Source organism: Elephas maximus, chromosome 16 (genome assembly GCF_024166365.1).
Source record: "Elephas maximus indicus isolate mEleMax1 chromosome 16, mEleMax1 primary haplotype, whole genome shotgun sequence".
In the NCBI taxonomy this organism is placed as follows: Eukaryota; Metazoa; Chordata; class Mammalia; order Proboscidea; family Elephantidae; genus Elephas; species Elephas maximus.
This window is the reverse complement of record NC_064834.1, coordinates 77,308,695-77,330,543: the sequence shown is the minus strand read 5'-3', so window position 1 is coordinate 77,330,543 and position 21,849 is coordinate 77,308,695. Positions and strand designations below refer to the sequence as shown.

Here is a 21,849-nt window from a genome sequence, read left to right as displayed (position 1 = left end):
GAGTGAGAGAAAGAGAGACATAGTGAGATAGAGAGAGGGAGGGAGGGTGAGGGAGAGAGAAAGGAGAGAGAGGGGAGGAGAGAGATAGACAGATGGAATTAGATAGAGACAAAGGCTTGTTGAATGCCTCAGCCAGAAGACTTCCGGCCGACACCATCAGACCCCTGCAACTAGCCTCTGGATCACAGCTGCTCACATTTTATAAACAGTGTGTGCTCTTGTTCAGAGAGGAAGACAAACATAATGATTACTCTGGGCTCTTCTCAAACCTGGTGCAATATTGTGGTAAATGATAGAAATAATCTTCTCAGTCTTTTTCATTTTAATAAAATTTTCTTTACCAAGACCATGATGTATCAACCTGTTCCAAAATCATTTTGGAATGTGTTGCCCAGAAAATCTGATTTATAGAGTACCCTCCAGAATGTGATTAAAGAATTCGCAAGACCTTTACATGGACTTGCTACAGGTGTTGACAAACCGTGCAGATAACTGACACACGTGGCTCTGTAATGACTGAACTTCTCTAGACCAAAACAGATGCTCCTGAACCACCTCTAAAAAAAAAAATTTTTTTTTTTTTTTTACAAAGGATTAAATGGAGCCACGGAACTGCTAAAGCCCCTTGTCCTGGCTGGGTCATGGACTGGTGATGCATTCTGGAGAAAAATGGGGTCTCCACTGGAATTTTCCATCCTTTCTTTGACATATTTGTATGTCACCAAACCAGCATCACTGAGACACAGCACCTGTCAACATCTAATTAGCTGGGAAAACGCTGGTGTACCTGAACCCTGAGCCAGATGTTGCCACATCTGGGGAAGCAGCTGCTGCAGAAGCTCCCACCTTTAACCTGAGGATGTGAACACCAAATTCCTACAAGGCACTTCCTCCCCTCGTGGCTTTGATTCCCCTCTTCCCACAGCCTATGCTGGTATCTCCTTCTGACAGTCACCTATGGAAGCCCTGCTGGGGCCCCGGTTCCAGCCTTCAGAGGTAAGAAGTGGTTGATTCCAGACTATAACGCCACTTCTACATCTCAGAAGTGGGCTTGTTTCTTAAATACGTGTTTCCTAAATGAAATACCATTGGATTTGTAAACTGTCTAATTCATAGTCACAAGTTCAAAATGGCAAAAGATGGGTTAAAAGTATGAGATGGCAAACTTTACCTATGAAGGGCCAGACAATAAGCAATTATGCTTGCAGACCACGTGGTCTCCTACAACTTCTTGACCTGCTGCTACAGCATGAAAGCGGCCATAGAAATGCATAAATGAATGAGTAGGGCTGTGTTCCAATAAAACTTTATTTATAAAACAGAAGGTGGGCCATAGTTTGCCAATCACTGGTTCAAAGCAATATGCACTGGAATTTGCCAGCACAGAGGGTCTGGTCAGTCTGGGACTTAGCACCAAAGATGGCCCCATTTGGTATCTCCATGGAGATCTTTCATTGCAATTAATCAGCCTTTATGAAGAAACTAGAAGGGAAATGGTTACTTCAGATCAGCTCAAATTATGAGAACTTTTCCCACACAAAATCTAAAGGCTCAGAGTCTACAAAGTCCCCTTTCAGCCTTTCTGAAACACAACCCAAGGCCTCGTTCTCTGAAGTCTTTCTCCCACCCAGCCTCTTGGCCAGACCCTGGGGCCCTGTCTTAAGTCCTTGCTGCCCCGACCATCCAAGGGAGAGTTAGTCCAGCTACTCCAGGCCCTGGCCCTCCACCTCAACTGTCACTGCAGCCCCATCTGCCCAGGGCTGGAGGGGAGACTGAGGCAGGGAGCAGGTACAGGTCTGCTGTGATGGCGACCTGCAGGGATGAGCTCGGTGTTGGAGAGGAAACTGAAGCCAACACTCACGTGCAGGGTGAAGGGTTCCTCTGAGGTTGTGCTCCACAGGGGCCAGTGGATGGCCTGATACTGGCCAGGGTGGGTAGAGAAGGAAAGACAGAATGTTCTTTGTGTGTGTTGGGTTGTGCAGCTGGAGGGTCCCCCTGGAGAAGGTAGCCAGGGGTCAGTTTAATAGAAGGGTCTGGACTTGGAGAGAGCCCTGAGCGCAGCACACCGACCTGGAGCTCATGGTGGATTATAGCGATGAGATGGCCCGAGTGGAGATGACAGAACCAGGCACAGTGCCCACCATCCTACCCCCACTTGGGTTCCTGAAGGAATTGATGAGAAACAGAGAGCTTTTCACAAGCATGAAGACAGACCAAGCTCCTCCTGGGCCTCTGGGCCAGGACAGGCATCAGGGACAGTCCTGAACAAGGCTGGCGCTGGAGGTATCCCCCCAGGGGTCTCTTTTCCTCGGTCCCCAGGATCCAGAGACGCTGGACTCTGAGCTCTGGGCCACAGGTTGATGGAACGGGCTGTGCATTACAAGTCACAGAGCGTCTTCTTCTCCTTCAAGGGCTTAGGCTGGCTCAAGCCCTTGAAAGAAAAAGATGCTCAAAAAAGTGACAAAATGGTTTATGTCCTTTCTATGTGTTTTTATTTTTAAATCCATCCTTTTGAAATAGGACAGTACTATATTGCTTTTCAAAGTATTTGGAGGTGCCTGCAGGGTTCCAAAGTAGAAAAGATGGTGGTGGGGGGTCTCATCCCAGCTGCTCTTCGTGGCCGCAATTCTCAGACTAACAGGACAGCTGCCTGTTGCCTTCCCTGCGCAAAGGAGTCTGACCACAGTACCTGCCTGCAGAGTTCCAGGGTGGAGGACTCGGGTGGCGGCTCGAGGGAGCAAAGCACCCAAAGGTGGGAATTCGCCCTAACTTCTGCTCTCAGTAGCCTTCACATTAAGCCTGACCCGTTCTCCCCTACAGAGAAGAGAGGGAAGCTTGGTGGAGGTGATCTTGGCTCAGGATGAGGCCAAAATCTCTACTTGCCAGCCAAGGACAGCTGCCTTGAAGCAGAAGACACCTTCACTACCCACGCAGACCTCTGCCTTACCATCTTTGCAGCGTCCAACTGCAGACACGCCCAGAAGTCATAAAGGACGGGGGAGGAAGGAATGAGAAATGATTGGTGAGCAGGCCGGGCTTCTGCAATTTGGGAATGTACATTAACTGACTGATAAAAGAGAAGGCCTCTCACTTAGTAAGAAAACTTGGAGAGTTCACAAGTGTTTATTTCTTAGAAAGAATTAAAGGTGGCGTCAGACTTTGAAAGTGCCTATGATGTACTCTTCGGGGCACTCAACTCTGATTGCAAGAAGCTGCGAGCTTCGAAGCCATCAAGCACTGCTCAAGGATTCTGACTTGCTCAAAGGGCCCTCCAACAGGCGCAGCAGGAGGGCACCCTGATTGCCAAGTCTGTTTCCCCGTAGCAGCTCCCACTGGCTGAGTGTTCAGAGCTTAGGCAGGTGCATGTCCTGTGAACCCAGGACCAACGGCACTCCTTTCGAAAAGGGTCATGTCAGAGAGTAAGGATTTTTTTTTTAGCTGAGAATACTGCCTTTACAGGCAACTGAGAGCCCATACTCACTGATGAGCACCAGGCTCTGGGCTGGAGCTGCGGATACTGTCATAACCAAGCGCACCACTTCCGGGTAGGTCCTGGTGGTCCCTGTGTGCACCTCCAGCCCCATGGATGAGAGTAGGAAAAGCTATGCTGTGTAAATGGGCGGAGCAGTGGCCTGAAGCCCAGGATCTGGAGGCGGTGCCTGGGAATGGGACCTCGTTTGGAAATATGGGCTCTGCAGATGTAATCAAGCCCAGGTTCTCTAAATGAGATCATCCTGAATTTAGGGTGGGCCTAAATTCAACGACTGCTCAAAGGAGTCTGGCCACAGCGCCTGCCTGCAGGGTCCCAGGGTAGAGGACTCAACGACTGGTGTCCTTGTAAGGGAAAGGAGAGGGAGATTTGAGACCAGAAGAGAGAAGGCCACGTGAAGATGGAGGCAGAGATTGGAGAAAAGCTGCTCCAAGTCAAGGAACCTTGAAGCCACCAGAAATTGCAAGAATTAAGGAAGGATTCTTTCCTTCCTTCAGATGGAACATGGCCCTGAAGATATTTAATTTTGGACTTCTGGCCTACAGAACGGTGAGAGAATAGACTTCTGTGGTTTTAAGCCACTCAATTTGTGGTAATTTGTTACAGAAACCCTAGGAAGCCAATGCTGTGTCTATCCAAACCCTTCCTCAATGAGTTCCCTTCTGTCCAAGGCACTGGCCTCTGCCACCATTCAACTCCTGCTTCCAAGCCTTTGCTTGAGTTGGTCCTTTTCCAGGCAAAGCCCTCTCCTATCTCCCTCCCTGATCTCGTCTTATCCTTTCTTCAATGGTTAAGTCTTTGCAAACAATTTCTAACCACAGTGACCCATCACTCCCTCCCTTCAATGGCTACAGTCTTGACATTGGACTGGGCAGCAGCTCTGCCTCTGCCTGGGGTCATCCTGAGTGCTGTTGCCCTGTGTGTTACTTAGCCCTCTGTGTGTACTGTGTGACGGTGGGTGTCGTCTTTGTAAACTAGCCCATGAGTTGCTGGGACTCTGAGATTTCTCCATTCCTCGACAGCACTAAGGGGCACACTGTGTCCACAGCAAGTATGCAGGGCATTTGGTGATCAAGCAAATTTATTAAATGTTTTTTCATCCTGATATTTCCAATTACTGAAAGTAGGCTGCTGGTTTGCTGGGGGATAGACTCTCTAAGGGGGCTGGGGTAACTTAAATCCACTATTCTAAGCAGGCATCCTGGTCAAATCTTATTACTCTGCTCTGTGAGCCTGTAACAGTCAGAAGATGTGATCCACAATCCCCCTTCTTTTGCAAAGCCACCCACTTACCATGGTCCGGACGCCATATTGCTTTTCCACTTTTTCCTTCAGCTGTTTGAAGCAGGCTTCCATTCTCTCGTGGAACGGTCTCAGTGCTTCCGTGACCTTTTCGCCATGAATCCGGATCCCTTCTGCCAAAAATGGTATCTGGAAAGCATGGAGGCTGACATTACTTACCCGGTCAACGGTTTGGGGAGGGGTGGGCACCCTTGGGGATGAGTGGCACTGGGCACAATGCACCTGCTGTGTTTCCAACTCAAATAGGCCAGTACATTCATCAGCAGGCACAGCCCCCCCAAGACCAAGGTGTTTACACTGAAATCGTTTGTGTTAAATTGGATATGCCTAGCTCAGGGCTCAACACTTCAAAGCCAACCAATTACTTTCCTGACTCGTGAATGTCGATCACGTCCAGAATAGACTTATCTGTGTTTTCCACTGGAGTTTGGGAAGAACTGCATTTTGGATTTGTTTAGATGTACCTTGTTCTCTTAGCAAAGGGTCATGGCAGAAAGTAAGGCAATTGAGAGCCCATACGCAAAAATATAAAAATCTAATCCCATGTGATCTATCGTCCTGAAGGATATTCTTATTTAGAGAGGAAAACCAAATTTATTCTTCCTTCAGACTAAAAATAATCACTTCTCTGCCGACACTGCTGTCACAAAATACCTGTGCCAACACTTCCCTTCCAAGTGAGGTGACGTCGTTCGTTGACCTTTAAAGGCGTTGCAAGAGACATTTTCAGAGGCGCTGCTGTTGGGGTGTTAATGGGATGGGGAAGAAGTTTCCCCCTCTCTCTGGCTTCTGCTTCCCCCCACAAGGCGGAGACTTGGAGTTAGACATTCTTCAGGGCAATCAAGCTAAGAGGCTTCCTCTTAATAATTTATAATTAAATCAAAATACTGATTAAAAACATATTTTCCTAATATGACAGAACACCAATCTAAATGAACAGAGTTATTAGTAAGGAGGATAATCAGTACACAACTGAATTTCATGTGAACAAATACAAGAAATCTTATCAAGATGAATCAATGCATCAAATGTACTTGGTTGCCATTTATAGCGTGCAGCTGGTGCCTCTCATGGGGCTCCAGGAAAGGACGGATAAGCATGGCACTCCCCCATCGTCCCCCACCCCCCAGTCTGCTCTCAAGCTGCACGGACACAAACGCTGGTTTTGCCAGCAGATGGGCCTACACCCAAGGTAGGCACCATTTAGTCCAGTCCTCAGTTATTCCTTCTGCAAACAGGACGGTGTGCAGGTGAGATTTCAAAATAGATGGAATGTTTTAATATTCCAAAAGAATTATGTGTGCAGATGGCTGTTCCCTGGGGCAAGTGGAAGTTTACGAAGGGCTAGCAGTGGAGAAAGCTCACTATAATGCTTCTGCTTCCTGTGGTCTGCCATGGGCTAAGGCAATGCAGGCTGGGAGAACTTCTGGTGGGATGGCAAATCGGCTGTGTCCATCTGGGTGAGAAGGCACGTATGTATGGGAAGGTGGCCCCAGTGTTCAAGCACAGCCACCCTGGATACTTAAAACATTTCTGTTTCTTTGTTTTGTACTTAAGTCTTCATAAACTATTAAATTAAAAAATTTAACACCATCTAATGTTTTCCAAATTGTAGTAAAAATACACATAATGGAACATTTGCAAATTCAACCGTTTTTACGTGTATAATTCAGTGACATTGATTACAATCTTCATGTTGTGTCACCACTGTCACTAGTAAAGCATTTCTGATTTATAACAGGCCTTTCTCAAATGTGCAAAATGCAGTCTAACCATTTCTGCATTTTTTTGGTCGGCATGACAAAACTCTTAATTGGCTAGATTCTTTGCACTAAAGAAGCTATTTGCTGGAAATAAGACCATTTGACTTAGGTTACATGTATGGCATGAACTGTACTTTGGCAGGTGAAACAAGGTGTGAGAATTCACACACACCCCCAACAGGTCTCTGACATCTTGGGGACAGGATCTGTCCCGCTGGTCTATGTCTATCCGGGCTTGAACTGCAGCTGTGATGGTAAATTAAAGAAAAGAAAAAGATGCTTTGTATAAACGCACTCCCATTTATGAGATGCTTAAAACACAAATAATGTACCTAGGTGGCATAACACAGATTCAGAAGAGGACGTGGAGGCTATCATTGCTGAGGTCAGATGGATCTTGGACATAGACCAAGACACAGCCAGAATGAGGGAACACTGCATTGTTTAAAGTCAGGAAAGTTGTGCATCAGGGTTGTAACTTTTCACCATACTTACTCAGTGTGTATGCTAAGCAAATAATCTGACAAACTGGATTAAATGAAGAAGAATGTGGCATCAGGTTTGGTGGAAGACTCATTAACAACCTTCAAGGCATAGATGATGCAAACTCGCTTGCTGAAAGCAAGGAGGACCTGAAGCACTTACTGATGAAGATTAAAGACTAGAGCCGTCAATGTGGTTTATGCCTAACATAACAAAAACAAAAATCCTCACAACTGGACCAACAAGCAATGTCATGATAAATGGAGAAAAGACTGAAGTTGTCAAGGGTTTTATTTTACTTGGACCCACAATCAAGGCCCAGGGAAGCAGCAGTCAAGAAATTAAAAGATGCATTCCACTGGACAAATGTGCTGTAAAAGACCTCTTTAAAGTGTTAAAAAGCAAAGATATCATCTTGAGGACAAAGGTGCGCCTGACCCAAGCCATGGTATTTTCAATTGCCTCATGTGCATATGAAAGCTAGACAATGAATAAGGCAGACCAAAGAAGAATTGATGCCTTTAAATTATAGCTTTGGCAAAGAATACTGAATATACCATAGAATGCCAGAAGAACAAACAAATCTGTCTCAAATGAAGTACAGACAGAATGCTCCTTAGAAGCAAGGACAGCAAGACTTGATCTCATGTACTTTGGACCTGTTATCAGGAGGGACCAGACCCTGGAGAAAGGCATCATACTCGGTAAAGTGGAGGGTCAATGAAAAAGGGGAAGACCCTCAATAAGGTGGATTAACACAGCAGCTGCAACAATGGGCTCAAACACTATGACGATTGTGAGGATGGTGTGGGATCAGGTAATGTTCTGTTCTGTTGTACATTGGGTCACTATGAGTAAGAACTGGCTCGATGGCACCTACGACAACAAAAAGTGGCACAAATGGTTTGCTTTCTACTACTAACCAAAAGATTGTTAGTGGTTCGAACTCACTCAGTGGCATTGTGGAAGACGGGCCTGGTGATCTGCTTATGTAAGATTACTGCCATTGAAAACCCTATGGAGTGCATTTCTACTCTAAAACATGAGGGGATACCACGTATCAAAACTGACTCGATGGCAACACGTTTGGTTTTTTTTTCTTTTAATACACAATTAGAAGTAATAGCTCTTGGAGCTGAAATGGCTTTTGGAGACCATTTAGTTCAGTGAGTTCAAACCTGGCCGAGCAGCACGATCTCTCGGCTAACTTTGGGAAACCGATTCCTGAGCCCCTCCCCAGCATCCTGATTTGCTCCAGGGTGGATCTCAGGATCCTGCATTTCTAGAGGTTCCCAGAGCCAAGAGAGCAGTGAGGGCCTGGCCAAAGCCACACCTACGGCTATTCACGGTGAGCGGCCAGCTAAACAGAGCCACTCTTCTCACGGATGCTGTGATGCCAACTGTGTTCCTGGCTGTCCCCACACAGATGGATGTCCTGCCAGCCACACGGAACATTTGGAGCACCACCCCTGGTGACAACGCTGTGCCTGCGTGCCTGTCATCAGCTGAGGATGATAAGCGAGCCTGGTCTTTCATCTCTGTGCATTTCAGAAGAAATATGCGCACATCTCAGCAGTGGGAGATGAGTCTGGATGTGGACCCTTGGCAGAAGGTACAGAGACGACATCTGCATTCAGGGGAGATGGAGCTGCGCCTTTGGGGAAGTAGCTGACGAGTGAGGCTGGGGACAGCAAACACCTACATAGGTGTCACCTACACTGGCGTGGCCACGGCTGGTGGTCACAGGTGTCAGATGCAAACCGGAGACCTGGGGGAAGCTCCATGCAGCCAGCACCCTAGCCCCAGGCTCGTTCCTGGCTAGGAGGCAGATCCGTGCCATCCTTCATTGCACAGACAGCAGGCAAATAAATCAGAGCTTATTAACTAGCCGTCACCAACAGTTTTAAGGAGTGGAGTTGTGGTGTCCTGGAGGTTCCCAGAAGGAAAACCTCACCCTGCCCTGGCATCAAAAAATAAAAAGAGAACAAAGCATTCTGATAACCCCAAACTTCTTATTTTTAATGCATGTATGACTCAATAACTGCTACTTAAAAGATGGGTTTTCCAAATATTTCCAAACGAAAGCAAAAGCACAGGTCATGTTTTGAATATATATGCTTCCTCACTCTTTGATTTAATGAAATTACTAGAAAATGGATTCTTTCTTTTCAACTTTTCCTGTGAGCTGCTTGAAAATTCATCCTTTAATATAGTTATTAACGGTGATGACATAATACGGACAAAAAGTTGCTCTCTGGGGAGCAAATTATTTTCTTCTGTAGGACTTGAAACTCTTAAAATCCAATTTGCTGTAAAAGCTTACAGAAAAAAAAAAAAAATCAATAGAAGTTTTGCAGCCCAGACTAGTTTTTGTGGAGCAATGGTTTTAGTGCCTTCAGAGGAGTGTAGAATTCTGGACCCTTTGGTTTCTATAACATCTACCATGGAATCATCTTGAATTTTAAACTCTTCCCCTTTTTGGTAATACAGGGAGGTGGCCTGCATGAGATGTGCATGCAAGGGGCCCACGGTTCACCAACAAGGTACCTTCTAGTCAGCTCTGTACGCTTCTTCTCACAAAACAAGTCCCGGGCGAACATTCCAAATGCATACAGATTATGGCAAAGTCTAATTTTTTACCCTTTAAAATAATTTGTTTAAAAAAAAAAAAAATGCTGTCATTAGCTGCTGTTGTGTTGGCCCCGACTCGCGGTGACCCCATGCACAATGGACTAAAGTGCTGCCCCATAGCTCCTGTCTGGAGGGGAGATAGGAAGGCAGAGGAGGACAGAAGCTGGTGGAATGGACACGGGGAATACAGGGTGGAGAGGAGGAGTGTGCTACCTCATTTGGGAAGAGCAACTAGGAGTACATAGCAAAGCGCGTATAAATTTTTCTATGAGAGACTGACTTGATTTGTAAACTTTCACTTAAAGCATAATTAAATGAAAAAAAAAAAAATGCTGCCCCGTCCTGCACCACACCCATGATTGGTTGGGAACTGAACCATTGTGCTCCACAGGTTTTCACTGGCTGATTTTCAGAAGTGGGTCACCAGGTCTTTCTTCCTTGTCCATCTTAGTCTTGAAGCTCTGCTGAAACCTGTCCAGCATCACAGCAACAGCCGCCACTGACAGACAGGTGACGGCTGTGCTTGAGGTGCTTTGGCCGGGAATAGAACCCACATCTCCAGCATGGGAGGTGAGAATTGTCCTGCTGAACCACAAGTGCCCCATATTTTAAGGACTCAGAGTGATAAAAATCGAGCTGGTCATGTACATCTGACTCCAAATTAGAAGGACTTGTAAGTCGGCTTAGATCCGAAGCTCACCCTCGCTCCATCCTAAGAAGTCTCACCTGCCAATGAGCTCCCAGCAGAGGAGCTGCTGAGATGAGGCTTCTGGGACGGCCAGAATAAGATGACCACAGCTATTCTGCCTCAGGAGACAGCCATCTGTGAGCCTGGTCATGGACACGCCAGACAGGGCCACAGGCCTCACCTGGTAGCCTCTCGGATCCCTGGTTAGATACAGGCCTGTGGTATGAAGTCCAGGCACTCAAAGCCCTTCCCTCTGCTGCTCCCTCAGCTCCTTTACTCACCCTGGCACCTAAGAAATACGGACACCTTGGGCCACCCCTCCTGTCTCACACATGAGAAACTGGGGCCTAGCGCAGCAACTTGCCCAAAGTAGTCAAGCAAATGTAGCATAGCTCCCGGAGAACCGGGCCTGGGCAGCCAGCCCAGCTCTGCCCTCTGCCACACCAGGCTCTAGAAGGTTCTGAGAAGCATAGATATGTGAACTAGACAGCCAGCCCAGCTCTGCCCCCTGCCACACCAGGCTCTAGAAGGTTCCAAGAAGTATGGACATGCAAAATGGACGGCCAGCCCAGCTCTGCCCCCTGCCCCACCAGGTTCTAGAAGGTTCTAAGAAGCATGGACACGCAAACTGGACAGCCAGCCCAGCTCTGCCCCCTGCCCCACCAGGCTGAAGCATGGACATGAGAAAAAGACACAACGAAACACAAGACAACCACCAGAGTTACCCACCACTGTAAGGTACGTCCCTCTAAGCAAGCATTCAGAAGGTCTCAGGAGCGTGAGCAGAAAAGCAAAATCATACACAGAACTACAGCTAGAAAATTACAGGGGGGGCCCACACCACATCTGCCCCAAAGCCATGGAGAGCAGGAGGCATGGGCACCCTGCAGCTCCCTTTCCCAAGGACCACACTAACTGGACGCCCTGGGACAGGCCTCAGTATATCTATGTTCTGAAGACTTCCTGTCTCCAAGCTTGCCCCAATGCTCTGTTCTATCAATACCAGGAGGAAGGTTCTCCAGCAGTCATAAACCAACCATGGCAAGAGAAAAGGACCCTGCTCATTTGCAAGATGGAATGTTCTGAGCATTGGAATCCAGGAACGCAGGCCAGAACTGAGGGGTTCACACAGTGGCAGGTGGGGGTCTCCAGGGACAAATGTGGTCGTGTGCACTTTGACTGGGTCCAGAGCCTCTCATGCCAGCCAGGCATGTGTGCTCAGGGGACCAGGTGGATCTGGCTGGGCCCAGCCTTCCTCAAAGCCCCCAGCCCCACAAGGCTGCCCTCGGTCACGTTACCTGCCAGGCAATCAGGTCCTTGAGCTTCTCGATCTTCTCGTGGCTCTCTGGGTGCTCCTGCAGGTAGCGCTCTGTGAAGAAGGCCTGTGGGCACAGAGACACTTAGCTCACTCCTCACCCACCTGCTGTGTGCCAGGCCCTGCTGATGCAGTGGGTGAAGCAGACCCTCCCAGCACCCACACTTACCTGAACTCATGGCAAACCTTCTGGTGAGGCCAAACTCAGTAAATGGTATTAATGGGCAGCCAAAAGGGGTGCTCACAGTGGCACCCCAATGCTTGGAGACCAGCAAAGCTATAGCTGAATTGGACTGCTTGGTCCACCCGGATGGCAGCTCACACGCCCCCCCCCCGACCCCCACTAACCATGTGCCATGGACCCCACCCTGCGTCTGCCTCAGGCCTGACCTACACCCAAAGACCACAGAGCGCTAAGCCCTCCTTGTCAAATGGCCACTACTAGCCCCTGGCAGTCTGCTCTTGGGCAGTGCCTTCCTGCTTTTGTTTTGACTTTGTCTAGATCGGGGTGACACCCTGATGATGCAGTGGTTAAAATCTCAGCAGCTAACCAAAAGCAGCAGTTGAAACCCACCAGACGCTCCTCAAGAGAAAGATGTGACAGTCTACTTCCGTAAAGATGACAGTCTTGGAAACCCTATGTGGCAGTTTCTGTAGGACCACTATGAGTTGGAATCAACTCAACAGCAATGGGTTTGATTATTTTTTTAGACCAGGGGTCAGCAGAGTAAAATAATTTCAGCTCTAAGAGCCACAGGGTCTCTGTTTCAGGTACTCGGTATTGTTTCAGGAAAACAGCCTCCTACAATACATAAACGTCTGGGCATGGCTGTGTTCTGAGAAAACTTTATTTACAAAACAGGAGGCAGACCATCAACTTCAGACCCCTCGTCTACCCTACACCCACGTGCTTCAACTTCTGCCTGTTCCTACTGAGCTGTTTCCCAGAGGTGACCTGGCCCCTTCCCGGTCCCAGCCCAGCCTCCCTTTTCCTAAATATCCATACGTGTTTGTCTTTCTCGAACACCGAACATTATCCTTTGGCCTTCAATGATGCCAGTCCTCTTTAAAGGCAGCGAAGATGGCTCTCCAGAGCCTTGCTAGCCAAACCTGGGGTGAGGGGTAATGGGGAGGCCTCTGGCTCTCTGAGAGTGCCCAGCAGAGCCTGGTCCGGCCTGGACCCCACCCGCCCACAGGGCTGCCTCCCGTGCTGCTGGCCCCCTTGGCTGCAGGCTCAGTCATTCTGGGACAAGCCCTTATGAGACCAGGATAATGTCAGGGCTCCAGGACAATGTATGGAATCCTCCCTCTGACCCAGGGCCGGGCCGGGAAGGGAGCCGGCGCACATCACCTGCCTTTTCATAGTTGGCGAAGCCGCCCATGACGGCAGGGTCCACGATGCCGTTCAGGAGCATGGACAGCGGGTTGATGGGCAGGCTGGGGTCGTCAAGGTGCTGCTGTACCATGCTGTGGATCTTATCATTGGTCAGCTGCATTGTTTCAATGGCGTTCTCCAGGGGGCTGATTTCCACCTGCAGTGGGAGAGGCAGTGTGAGGCTCACACCGGGGCTGCTCCACGCAGGGGCTCTCAGCTCCCAGAGCCTCTCCCAAGGAGAAACCTTGCCGAGCTGGGGAGGCCACCTACTCCTCCATGTACCGTTCTGCAAACAGACTTCTGGGGTGTGATCACTTAGGCCCTGTCCAAGACCAGGTGTTTTATTATCAGTGAGCGCTCCTATAGACGGGCCTCACATGCGAATTAATAAAGGCAGACAGCAAGACACCCAGCTCTGATGGGTGTGTACACAGGTGTGCATCCGTGTATGTGCACCTATGTGTATATATGTGTGTGCATGTACGTGCATGTGTATATATATACATGTGTGTACGTATATGTGCAGTGTGTATACATACATGCTTGTGTATGTCTGTGTGTATATGTATGTGTGTAGTGTGTATACATGTGTGCTTGTGTGTATGCACATCTATGTGCATTACATGCATAACCATGATGTACACGAATGAATACATGTCTGTGTATATGTATGCATACACATGTATATATGTGTGCATGCAAGTGCATATGTGTTTAAGTGTGTGTGTGCATGTGTGTATACTTGCATGCACCCTATCTGGTTCACCACAAGACCTTTTTCTTTACTTATTTTAAAGGCAGCTACAATTTTAGGGGGGTTCTGAGGAATCTGTCCTGGTCCTGATGTAGAGACAGCCTGGACATGCTGCACTGTGTGCTGTAAGCATCTGTCATGCCGTACAGTGTGCTGCTGCTGTCTGACATGTTGCACTGTGTGCTGCCCATCTGACACGTTGCACTGTGTGCTGTCCCTGTCTGACAAGTTGCACTGTGTGCTGCCCCTGTCTGACATGTTGCACCGTGTGCTGCCCCTGGTTGACATGTTGCACCGTGTGCTGCCCCTGGCTGACATGTTGCACTGTGTGCTGGCCTGTCTGACATGTTGCACTGTGTGCTGCCCCTGGCTGACATGTTGCACTGTGTGCTGCCCCTGGTTGACATGTTGCACTGTGTGCTGGCCCGTCTGACATGTTGCACTGTGTGCTGCCCCTGGCTGACATGTTGCACTGTGTGCTGCCCCTGTCTGACATGTTGCACTGTGTGCCGTCCCTGTCTGACATGTTGCACTGTGTGCTGCCCGTCTGACATGTTGCACCGTGTGCTGGCCCGTCTGACATGTTGCACCGTGTGCTGTCCCTGTCTGACATGTTGCACCATGTGCTGCCCCTGGTTGACATGTTGCACCGTGTGCTGCCCCTGGTTGACATGTTGCACCGTGTGCTGCCCGTCTGACATGTTGCACCGTGTGCTGCCCGTCTGACATGTTGCACCGTGTGCTGCCCCTGTCTGACATGTTGCACCGTGTGCTGCCCCTGGCTGACATGTTGCACTGTGTGCTGCCCGTCTGACATGTTGCACTGTGTGCTGCCCCTGTCTGACATGTTGCACCGTGTGCTGCCCCTGTCTGACATGTTGCACTGTGTGCTGCCCGTCTGACATGTTGCACCGTGTGCTGCCCCTGGCTGACATGTTGCACCGTGTGCTGTCCCTGTCTGACATGTTGCACCGTGTGCTGCCCCTGGCTGACATGTTGCACCGTGTGCTGCCCGTCTGACATGTTGCACTGTGTGCTGCCCGTCTGACATGTTGCACTGTGTGCTGCCCGTCTGACATGTTGCACTGTGTGCTGCCCGTCTGACATGTTGCACTGTGTGCTGCCCCTGTCTGACATGTTGCACTGTGTGCTGCCCCTGTCTGACATGTTGCACTGTGTGCTGCCCGTCTGACATGTTGCACTGTGTGCTGCCCCTGTCTGACATGTTGCACTGTGTGCTGCCCGTCTGACATGTTGCACCGTGTGCTGGCCCGTCTGACATGTTGCACCGTGTGCTGCCCGTCTGACATGTTGCACCGTGTGCTGCCCCTGGCTGACATGTTGCACTGTGTGCTGCCCGTCTGACATGTTGCACCGTGTGCTGGCCCGTCTGACATGTTGCACCGTGTGCTGCCCCTGTCTGACATGTTGCACCGTGTGCTGCCCCTGGCTGACATGTTGCACCGTGTGCTGCCCGTCTGACATGTTGCACCGTGTGCTGCCCGTCTGACATGTTGCACCGTGTGCTGCCCCTGTCTGACATGTTGCACCGTGTGCTGCCCCTGTCTGACATGTTGCACCGTGTGCTGCCCGTCTGACATGTTGCACCGTGTGCTGCCCGTCTGACATGTTGCACCGTGTGCTGCCCGTCTGACATGTTGCACCGTGTGCTGCCCGTCTGACATGTTGCACTGTGTGCTGTACCTGTCTGACATGTTGCACTGTGTGCTGTACCTGTCTGACACATTGTACTGTGTGCTGCACCTGTTGGGCCGGGAGGCACAGAGAGCCCTGCTGTGCCTTTGAACCCCAGGGCTGTGGATGGAGGGCTCTATCACCACGTCCTTGAATAGGACCTCAGGCCTTATCCGCAAACCTGCTCTGGTCAGCAGGAGGACTGCCTATTTGCCCCTTAGCATCCTGTCTAGCACCAGTGCCTCGTCCCATACTTGCACTGCTCCTCTGAAGCCCTCAGGTCCTGGCGGGGTCCCAGCCTATACCCTCCTCCTCTGAGGCCCTCAGGCCCTGGCAGGGCCCCAGCCTAGCCCTCCCCTCTGGGGTCCTCAGATCCTGACAGAGCCCCAGCCTAGCCTCCCCTTTGGCTCAGCCCCCGGTGGCACGTGAGTGTGGCGGGGTCTAAAACAGCAGTGGCGCCTCCACCCTGGCCTCGTGCTCACAGACTCAACCTCTTACCAAGCTAGGCCACAGCGACCACACCCATGGGTGGCCCCAACACTGGATGGCAGTTTTGACCCTTCCGAGGCTCCATGGCGTAGGAAATGGAGAGGCAGAATCACCTGCTTTCTTCTCCTGGCTGCCTCTGGGGGGTGGTCTGAGAGGCCAGGGATGGGGGCGGCAGAGCAGAGATGATCACAACAAACAGCTAACTGCTGGGTCCTAGCTGGTAGTCCTTGGCCGGGTGTGGAGGCATCCTAACGAGGCTGTCCGCTCACCCAGGCATGTCTGAATCAGGGGGGCACTGGCCACGTGGAGGGTGCGAGTTGCAAACACAGAGCTCCGTGTGCACCATTGGGAGCCTCCTTGTCACACCCTGAGAGCAGGGCCTTAGAAATGCTCTCTCACCCTGCACCGTGCCTTGTCAGGTTCTAAAACAGACCATCCCAGGCACACAACTCTGGCAACTGGACACCGCAAGTGGTATTCCAGTGCCACTGATGCTAACTCACCCTTGTCCATCTCAGTGGCCTCAGGAAAGATTAGTCTCCTACCTTTATCAAACGAATAAGACTGCTGCTGTCCCTACAGACGCCCACAGTGGCTGTCCCAGAAGGCACAGTGGGGGCTTTGATAGCAGGATCTCTGTCACGCCACTCTGGAATTATTTGGCTCCTAGCCTTTTTAGTCTGGGAAAAATGGCCAGTGTGGCTTCTGGGGAACCACATCCTCCCAAATGGCCGGGGCTCGAGTCACCCCCTTGAGTTATTAGCACCTGCAGGCGGCAGCCTGGCTGCTCAGAGAATCCCTGATTACAAAGGTTTATGGGAAGCAGCTCGTTATGAGGATCAGTGCCTGTCTGTGTGAAGGGCCTGCCCTGTGCATCTCGCACATCACAGCTCCTCATGGGCCGACGAGGGGTTGTGTTTTTACCACTTGGTGCATTTCTCCTGACAGACTTCCACAAGACAGGCACTGTCTGGGTGCTACAGGGTTGTGAAATGGGGTGCTCCCAGGGCAAAGGTGGAGATGAGGCAGAGGAGAAGTGAAAAGCACTCCGTGAGGAACCCCTGAACCTATTACGCTGAGATCATCTTTAAGCCGTAAACTGAAACTATCCCATGAAGTCATCTTTAAACTAAACAGTTTAGCTCAGCTAGTAAAGAATGTTCCCCTTGAGCAGTGAGCTCTTATAAAGAATTATCTACATGAGCTCAAACTGACAAGAGAAACTCTAAAGCACGGAGGAGACACTTAGGGGACAGAGTGTTAGTCAATGGTGGTAAAACAATGTGCGTAGTGACAGCAAGAATGGTGACGCCATGCAAAGAACATAACCAATGTCATGAACTGTCCAACTAGAAAATGTTGAATGGGTGTATGTTTTGTTATATATATTTTCACCAAAAATCAAAGAAAAAAAGAAAGAGAGAGAGATAGAATGAGAGAGACAGAGAAAGGAAGGGAGAAAAATAGAAAAGTGCCACAAGAGAGGGGCAGACAGACAGCTTTAGGTGCTCAGAATAGAAGGAAGTGGCACCCATCTCAGTCCATGGAGTGGTGAGGCATGGCAGGTTGGGGGCTCATTCATGAAGTGGCTTGAACTTTAGACCAACATGAGTGACGAGAACAGAGGAAGGACTCGAGGCTGGGAAGAGAGGCTCAGGCCACATCCTAGAACCAAACCAGGCGCTTCTGGGAGGACTCACTGTCAGCTAGATGGGAAGCACTACCACTCTGGGTAAGGTGGCCCTAGATGAAAGCAAAGTCATTAAGACAGACGAACAAAAACTTACATTTCCATTTGGATCTTTACACTGGCAATGCCACGGCCCTAACGATTCCACACATTGAAGAAGAATCTGCTGCCGATTCTGATTCATGTACATGAAACAGTCCTATAGCTTGCCACAGAGGCAAGGCGAAGTTTAGTTAATTAGATGCAAATCATTATTAAAAAAGAATGCTGCAAAAGGAGGGGTATATTCTCAAGCTATTTTTACTTGAAATGAGCAAAGTACTGTTAATTAAATTCTTTGTCCTGTAAATAGAGAAACTATCAGTAAGAAAGAGCTTTAAAGTTTATGTAAATTAGAAGTTGTCTAAGACTTCTCATGGACTTCACCCAAAGAGTTGGCAAGACATCACAGTTTTGACTGAATTGAAATATTTTGTAAGAAATGAAATCTTGGCTCTGGTTTCTCATGAGCTAGCGTTGGTTGGGATTACACAGCATTCCCAATAAAACATTGTGGAAGGAGATACTGATGTTCTGGGGCGGAGGATTACGGTAGGTAATGTCCTCTCTGTCCCGGAAGCCTGCAGTGGGCACCTTAGCTGCAACAACCAGGCAGCCAGCAGGTAGGGTGTGTCTGGCTGCATAAGGTTGGGCAATGAGCAATTCCTTCTTCCTTCTAGGAGGCGTGCTTACCATGAAAACAGACTTGACCTCGAACCACCTTAAAATCCCTGGTAGCTTATAAGCCGTTGTGTATATGGTTCTTTCGATCCACATATTCTGCAAAGGAAACACACACACCACATCGTCAGCAGAAGGATGACAGCAGGTTGATAGGTTCGGCCCTAATGGAGATCTACCCTGGAGAAAAGACCTGGTGATCAGGGGCACCACTAGGGTTGGTGTCGCCCAGGTGCGGTAACGCCCCCCAAGGACCTCTTCCTGTACCAGACATACAGAATCCTTAGTCAAGTTCTTTGTACTAATGTTACTCGTAAATCTTAATTCCTGTATGTCACTTCTTCTTGATACAGGTTTACAAACACTAACCACCACAATATTGTCACTAAAACACAGAAAATTTGACAAAGTCATCGACTATAAAAACACTGGCAGCAACGAAAACAAAGCGTGCTTGAAGCACGTGCAGAAGAAACCACTTGATTCGATCCAAGAGCTTCACCCTCTGCAGGGTTCGGGGGCATCGAGCCATCACGCCAAGCCTCTGTCTGGTGGGGGCAGGTCTCCCAGCCTCTGCCCTTTATACCAGGCTCTGTGCAGAAGGGCTGGAGCCCAGCAGCCTGCTACCATGGGCCGGGGTGGATTAACCAGTAAGCACAGTATGTACTGGCTTAACTGTGTTTACTTACTAACCTGTAGCGTGCAATTCCCCATCTTTGACATGGCGAAAACCAGGTCAAGTTGTGCACTACAGATTAGTAAGTAAGCACAATTAAGCCTGTGTGTACCTCGCTTATTGTGTAATCCGGCCCCGCTGTGGGATAAGACCCCTGGACACTTATCTAGAAGTTGTTAAGCACGTGAAGGACTAAATCCGGTGGCATATGAAAGCCTCATCCCTGTGTGAGGACCTAACAGGGCCATGAAGAGATTTGGGGTCATTTAGAAGCAATGCAGCCTCCACGGCTGGCACGTCAGGCGTTCAGGCTATTCTTAGCTCTGCCCTGATGGGCTCTGTGCCCTTCAGCTTGACCTCCTTGTGTCTATTTCTTCTCGGTGTAAGAAGAGATGTACATGCCGGATGCCAGAGGTGAGGGAAACGCAAGAACCACTCACAAACCCCCCAGCTGAGAGACGCATAAATGACAGCGTTATTGAGGGAATGGCAGTCACAGGTGTAGGCTGCTCACAAAGCCACTGCCCTTAGCGTTGGTGTCCAGGTTGGGAGGTACGAAGGCTGCCCCCAAACCCCTGCTATTACAGAAAACGCTGCAGTGGCCAGTCCCCAAATAGGTCCAGGGTGCCAGCATAACCAAGACATAGGGTCTTGGTCTGGAAATAACCAGGATGTAAGACTGGAGAGGAGTCCCTGGGTGGTGTAGTTAACCTCAGCTGCTAACTGAAAGGCTGGAGGTTCAAGTCCACCCAGAGGCACCCTGGAAGAAAGTCCTGGTGGTCTGCTTCTGAAAAACCTGCCCCTGAAGCCCCTTGGAGCACAGCTCCACTGACACACGTGGGTTGCCGCGAGTCGGGGGCAGAGCTGGAGAAGACAAACTCCGCGCCGACACACAGGAAGCTGCGCGCAGGGGGTTCTGGCGTCGCTTCCCTGGACTATGACAGGAGATTTAAGGCTTTGCCCGAGGATCCAAAGTCCGCAGGAAATTGGAGGACTTTGCAGGGAGGGTGGGCGGACCCTCCACTCGATTGAGGGGACCCTGTTGGTTGTGCTCTCAGCTTCCCCTGGGGTCCCACCCATAGGTGCTCATTCACCTTTGCACTCCCACACCCAGAAGCCTCCACCCACAGGCTGGGGCTAGTTCTCCTCGGGCCCCCGGGAAGAAGGTCTCCCAAGAGATGGGCCTGCGTGGGGCTTTCCCAAGGAAATTTCCAGGGCGGGAGAGGGGGAGATACCAACTTTTTATAAACTGTGCCTTATTTGATGCCTCATAAAGATGGGACCCATTAAAAGCCAGTGGGTGTCTATTTTTAAAATGGCTGCAAGAAGCTGTTAATATTTCATTACGATAATGCAGTGGTTTTCAGTGGGGGAACATTTGGCAATGTCTGGAGACATCTTTGGTTGTCACATGGGGCGATGCTACTGGCATCTAGTGGGAAGAAGCCAGGGATGCTGCTCAGTGTCCTACAGTGCACAGAACACCCCGATGACAACAGGGCACTCAGCTAGAGTGAAGTTTAGGCACCGGGCCTGGGGTGGTGAGGCAGAGATTCGGGGTCCTAGGCTCTGCTCACCTCCTGCCTGCCTTGTCACCTGCAGAAAGCCGCATGACAACTCTGTACATGGAACTAGGGGTAACTGCATTTCCTGCAGCGCTCAGGGCTCACGGGACAGCCAACACAGACACACAGGAGGGAAGGAAGGTGCGACCCACACAGATGCACCTGGCACTTTAAAGCACTCGTCACCTTGTTATCAATCACCAATACCCTAGCGACAGACTTGTGAGATGTTAACAGTGAACTGAATTTGAAGGAGTAAGACATTAGGGCTTCTGCACATCAATAGAAAAAGACATTTAATTCTGCATCGCAGTAACGTTTCTGAGTCTCCACGTCTCCACAGGCAGTTTTGTTGTTGGTAGTAGGATCGATCAATTGATTATTTATTTACTTACTGCAAATTCATTGTCTGGGTTTTTCTCTCCTTTCCGGATTGGCCGAGAATATTCGAATCGCTGCACCTCGTTCACCCTGTAAAAGCTGTACAGAACCAGACAAATCATTAGACATTCAGCCAGCAAAGCAGCTGGTTTGCTTTTGGACACGGGGTCCAGCCTCAGGAGAGGTCACCACAACCCATAAAACATCCTCAGCCTTGATCAGAGGCGACAGCCGTGGCCTCTTCTCCCCACCAACCTTGGAAGAGACGTTGGCAGGTGAACAAATTAACTTGAGTTTCTGCCTCAGCTTGGGCCTGCCAACCCTCACGGGAGAAGAGATGCTGAATAAGAGTGAGACGGGCAAAAACAGAAAAGGTGAAGCAAAGGAGAGCGGAGAGGGGCCTTTAGTCTCAATTTATGTTTTTTTTTAAGGACTTACATGCTTTAGTTTCAGATATGCAGAATGCAGACCTCACAGCCATCAAAACAGGTATGAGTGGAAAACCAGCCGGCCTTCCTCCTCTGGGGAAGGACACAGCAGAGGCAGGTGTAGGAGATGTATTCCTGGTCTTCCCTGAAACGTGGGAGGGCTCCGCCATCAAAGGGACATACCTGAGCCTATTCTGCGGTTCACTATTTGCCCTCTGGGAGATAATGTGGCAAAACTGAAAATGTGTGACGTGTGAAAGAGCCTCTTACAAATGAACAGATTCCTGGGTTACCTTCCATTACAGCTGATGAGAAGTCAGAGATGGCAGTGAATACGGTGGGGGAACATAAACCAGGGAACTTCAGGATGCTAACTAAGCAGGTCCTGAGGAACATCAGGCCGT

The 21,849-nt window shown here is 49.6% G+C and overlaps 1 protein-coding gene across 2 annotated transcripts in view; it reads right to left on the bottom strand.

Moving 5' to 3' along the window:
- Positions 1 to 21,849, bottom strand: part of DOCK1 (dedicator of cytokinesis 1) — a 540,104-nt gene that overhangs the window by 21,902 nt on the left and 496,353 nt on the right. For both annotated transcript variants that reach the window (XM_049855211.1, XM_049855210.1), the window contains exons 43-47: positions 21,032 to 21,116; positions 18,408 to 18,494; positions 13,028 to 13,204; positions 11,656 to 11,739; positions 4,784 to 4,921 (exon numbers count right to left, since the gene is read on the bottom strand). In XM_049855211.1, coding sequence (XP_049711168.1) covers positions 4,784 to 4,921; positions 11,656 to 11,739; positions 13,028 to 13,204; positions 18,408 to 18,494; positions 21,032 to 21,116 — 571 coding nt within the window. The remainder of the gene's footprint in view (positions 1 to 4,783; positions 4,922 to 11,655; positions 11,740 to 13,027; positions 13,205 to 18,407; positions 18,495 to 21,031; positions 21,117 to 21,849) is intronic.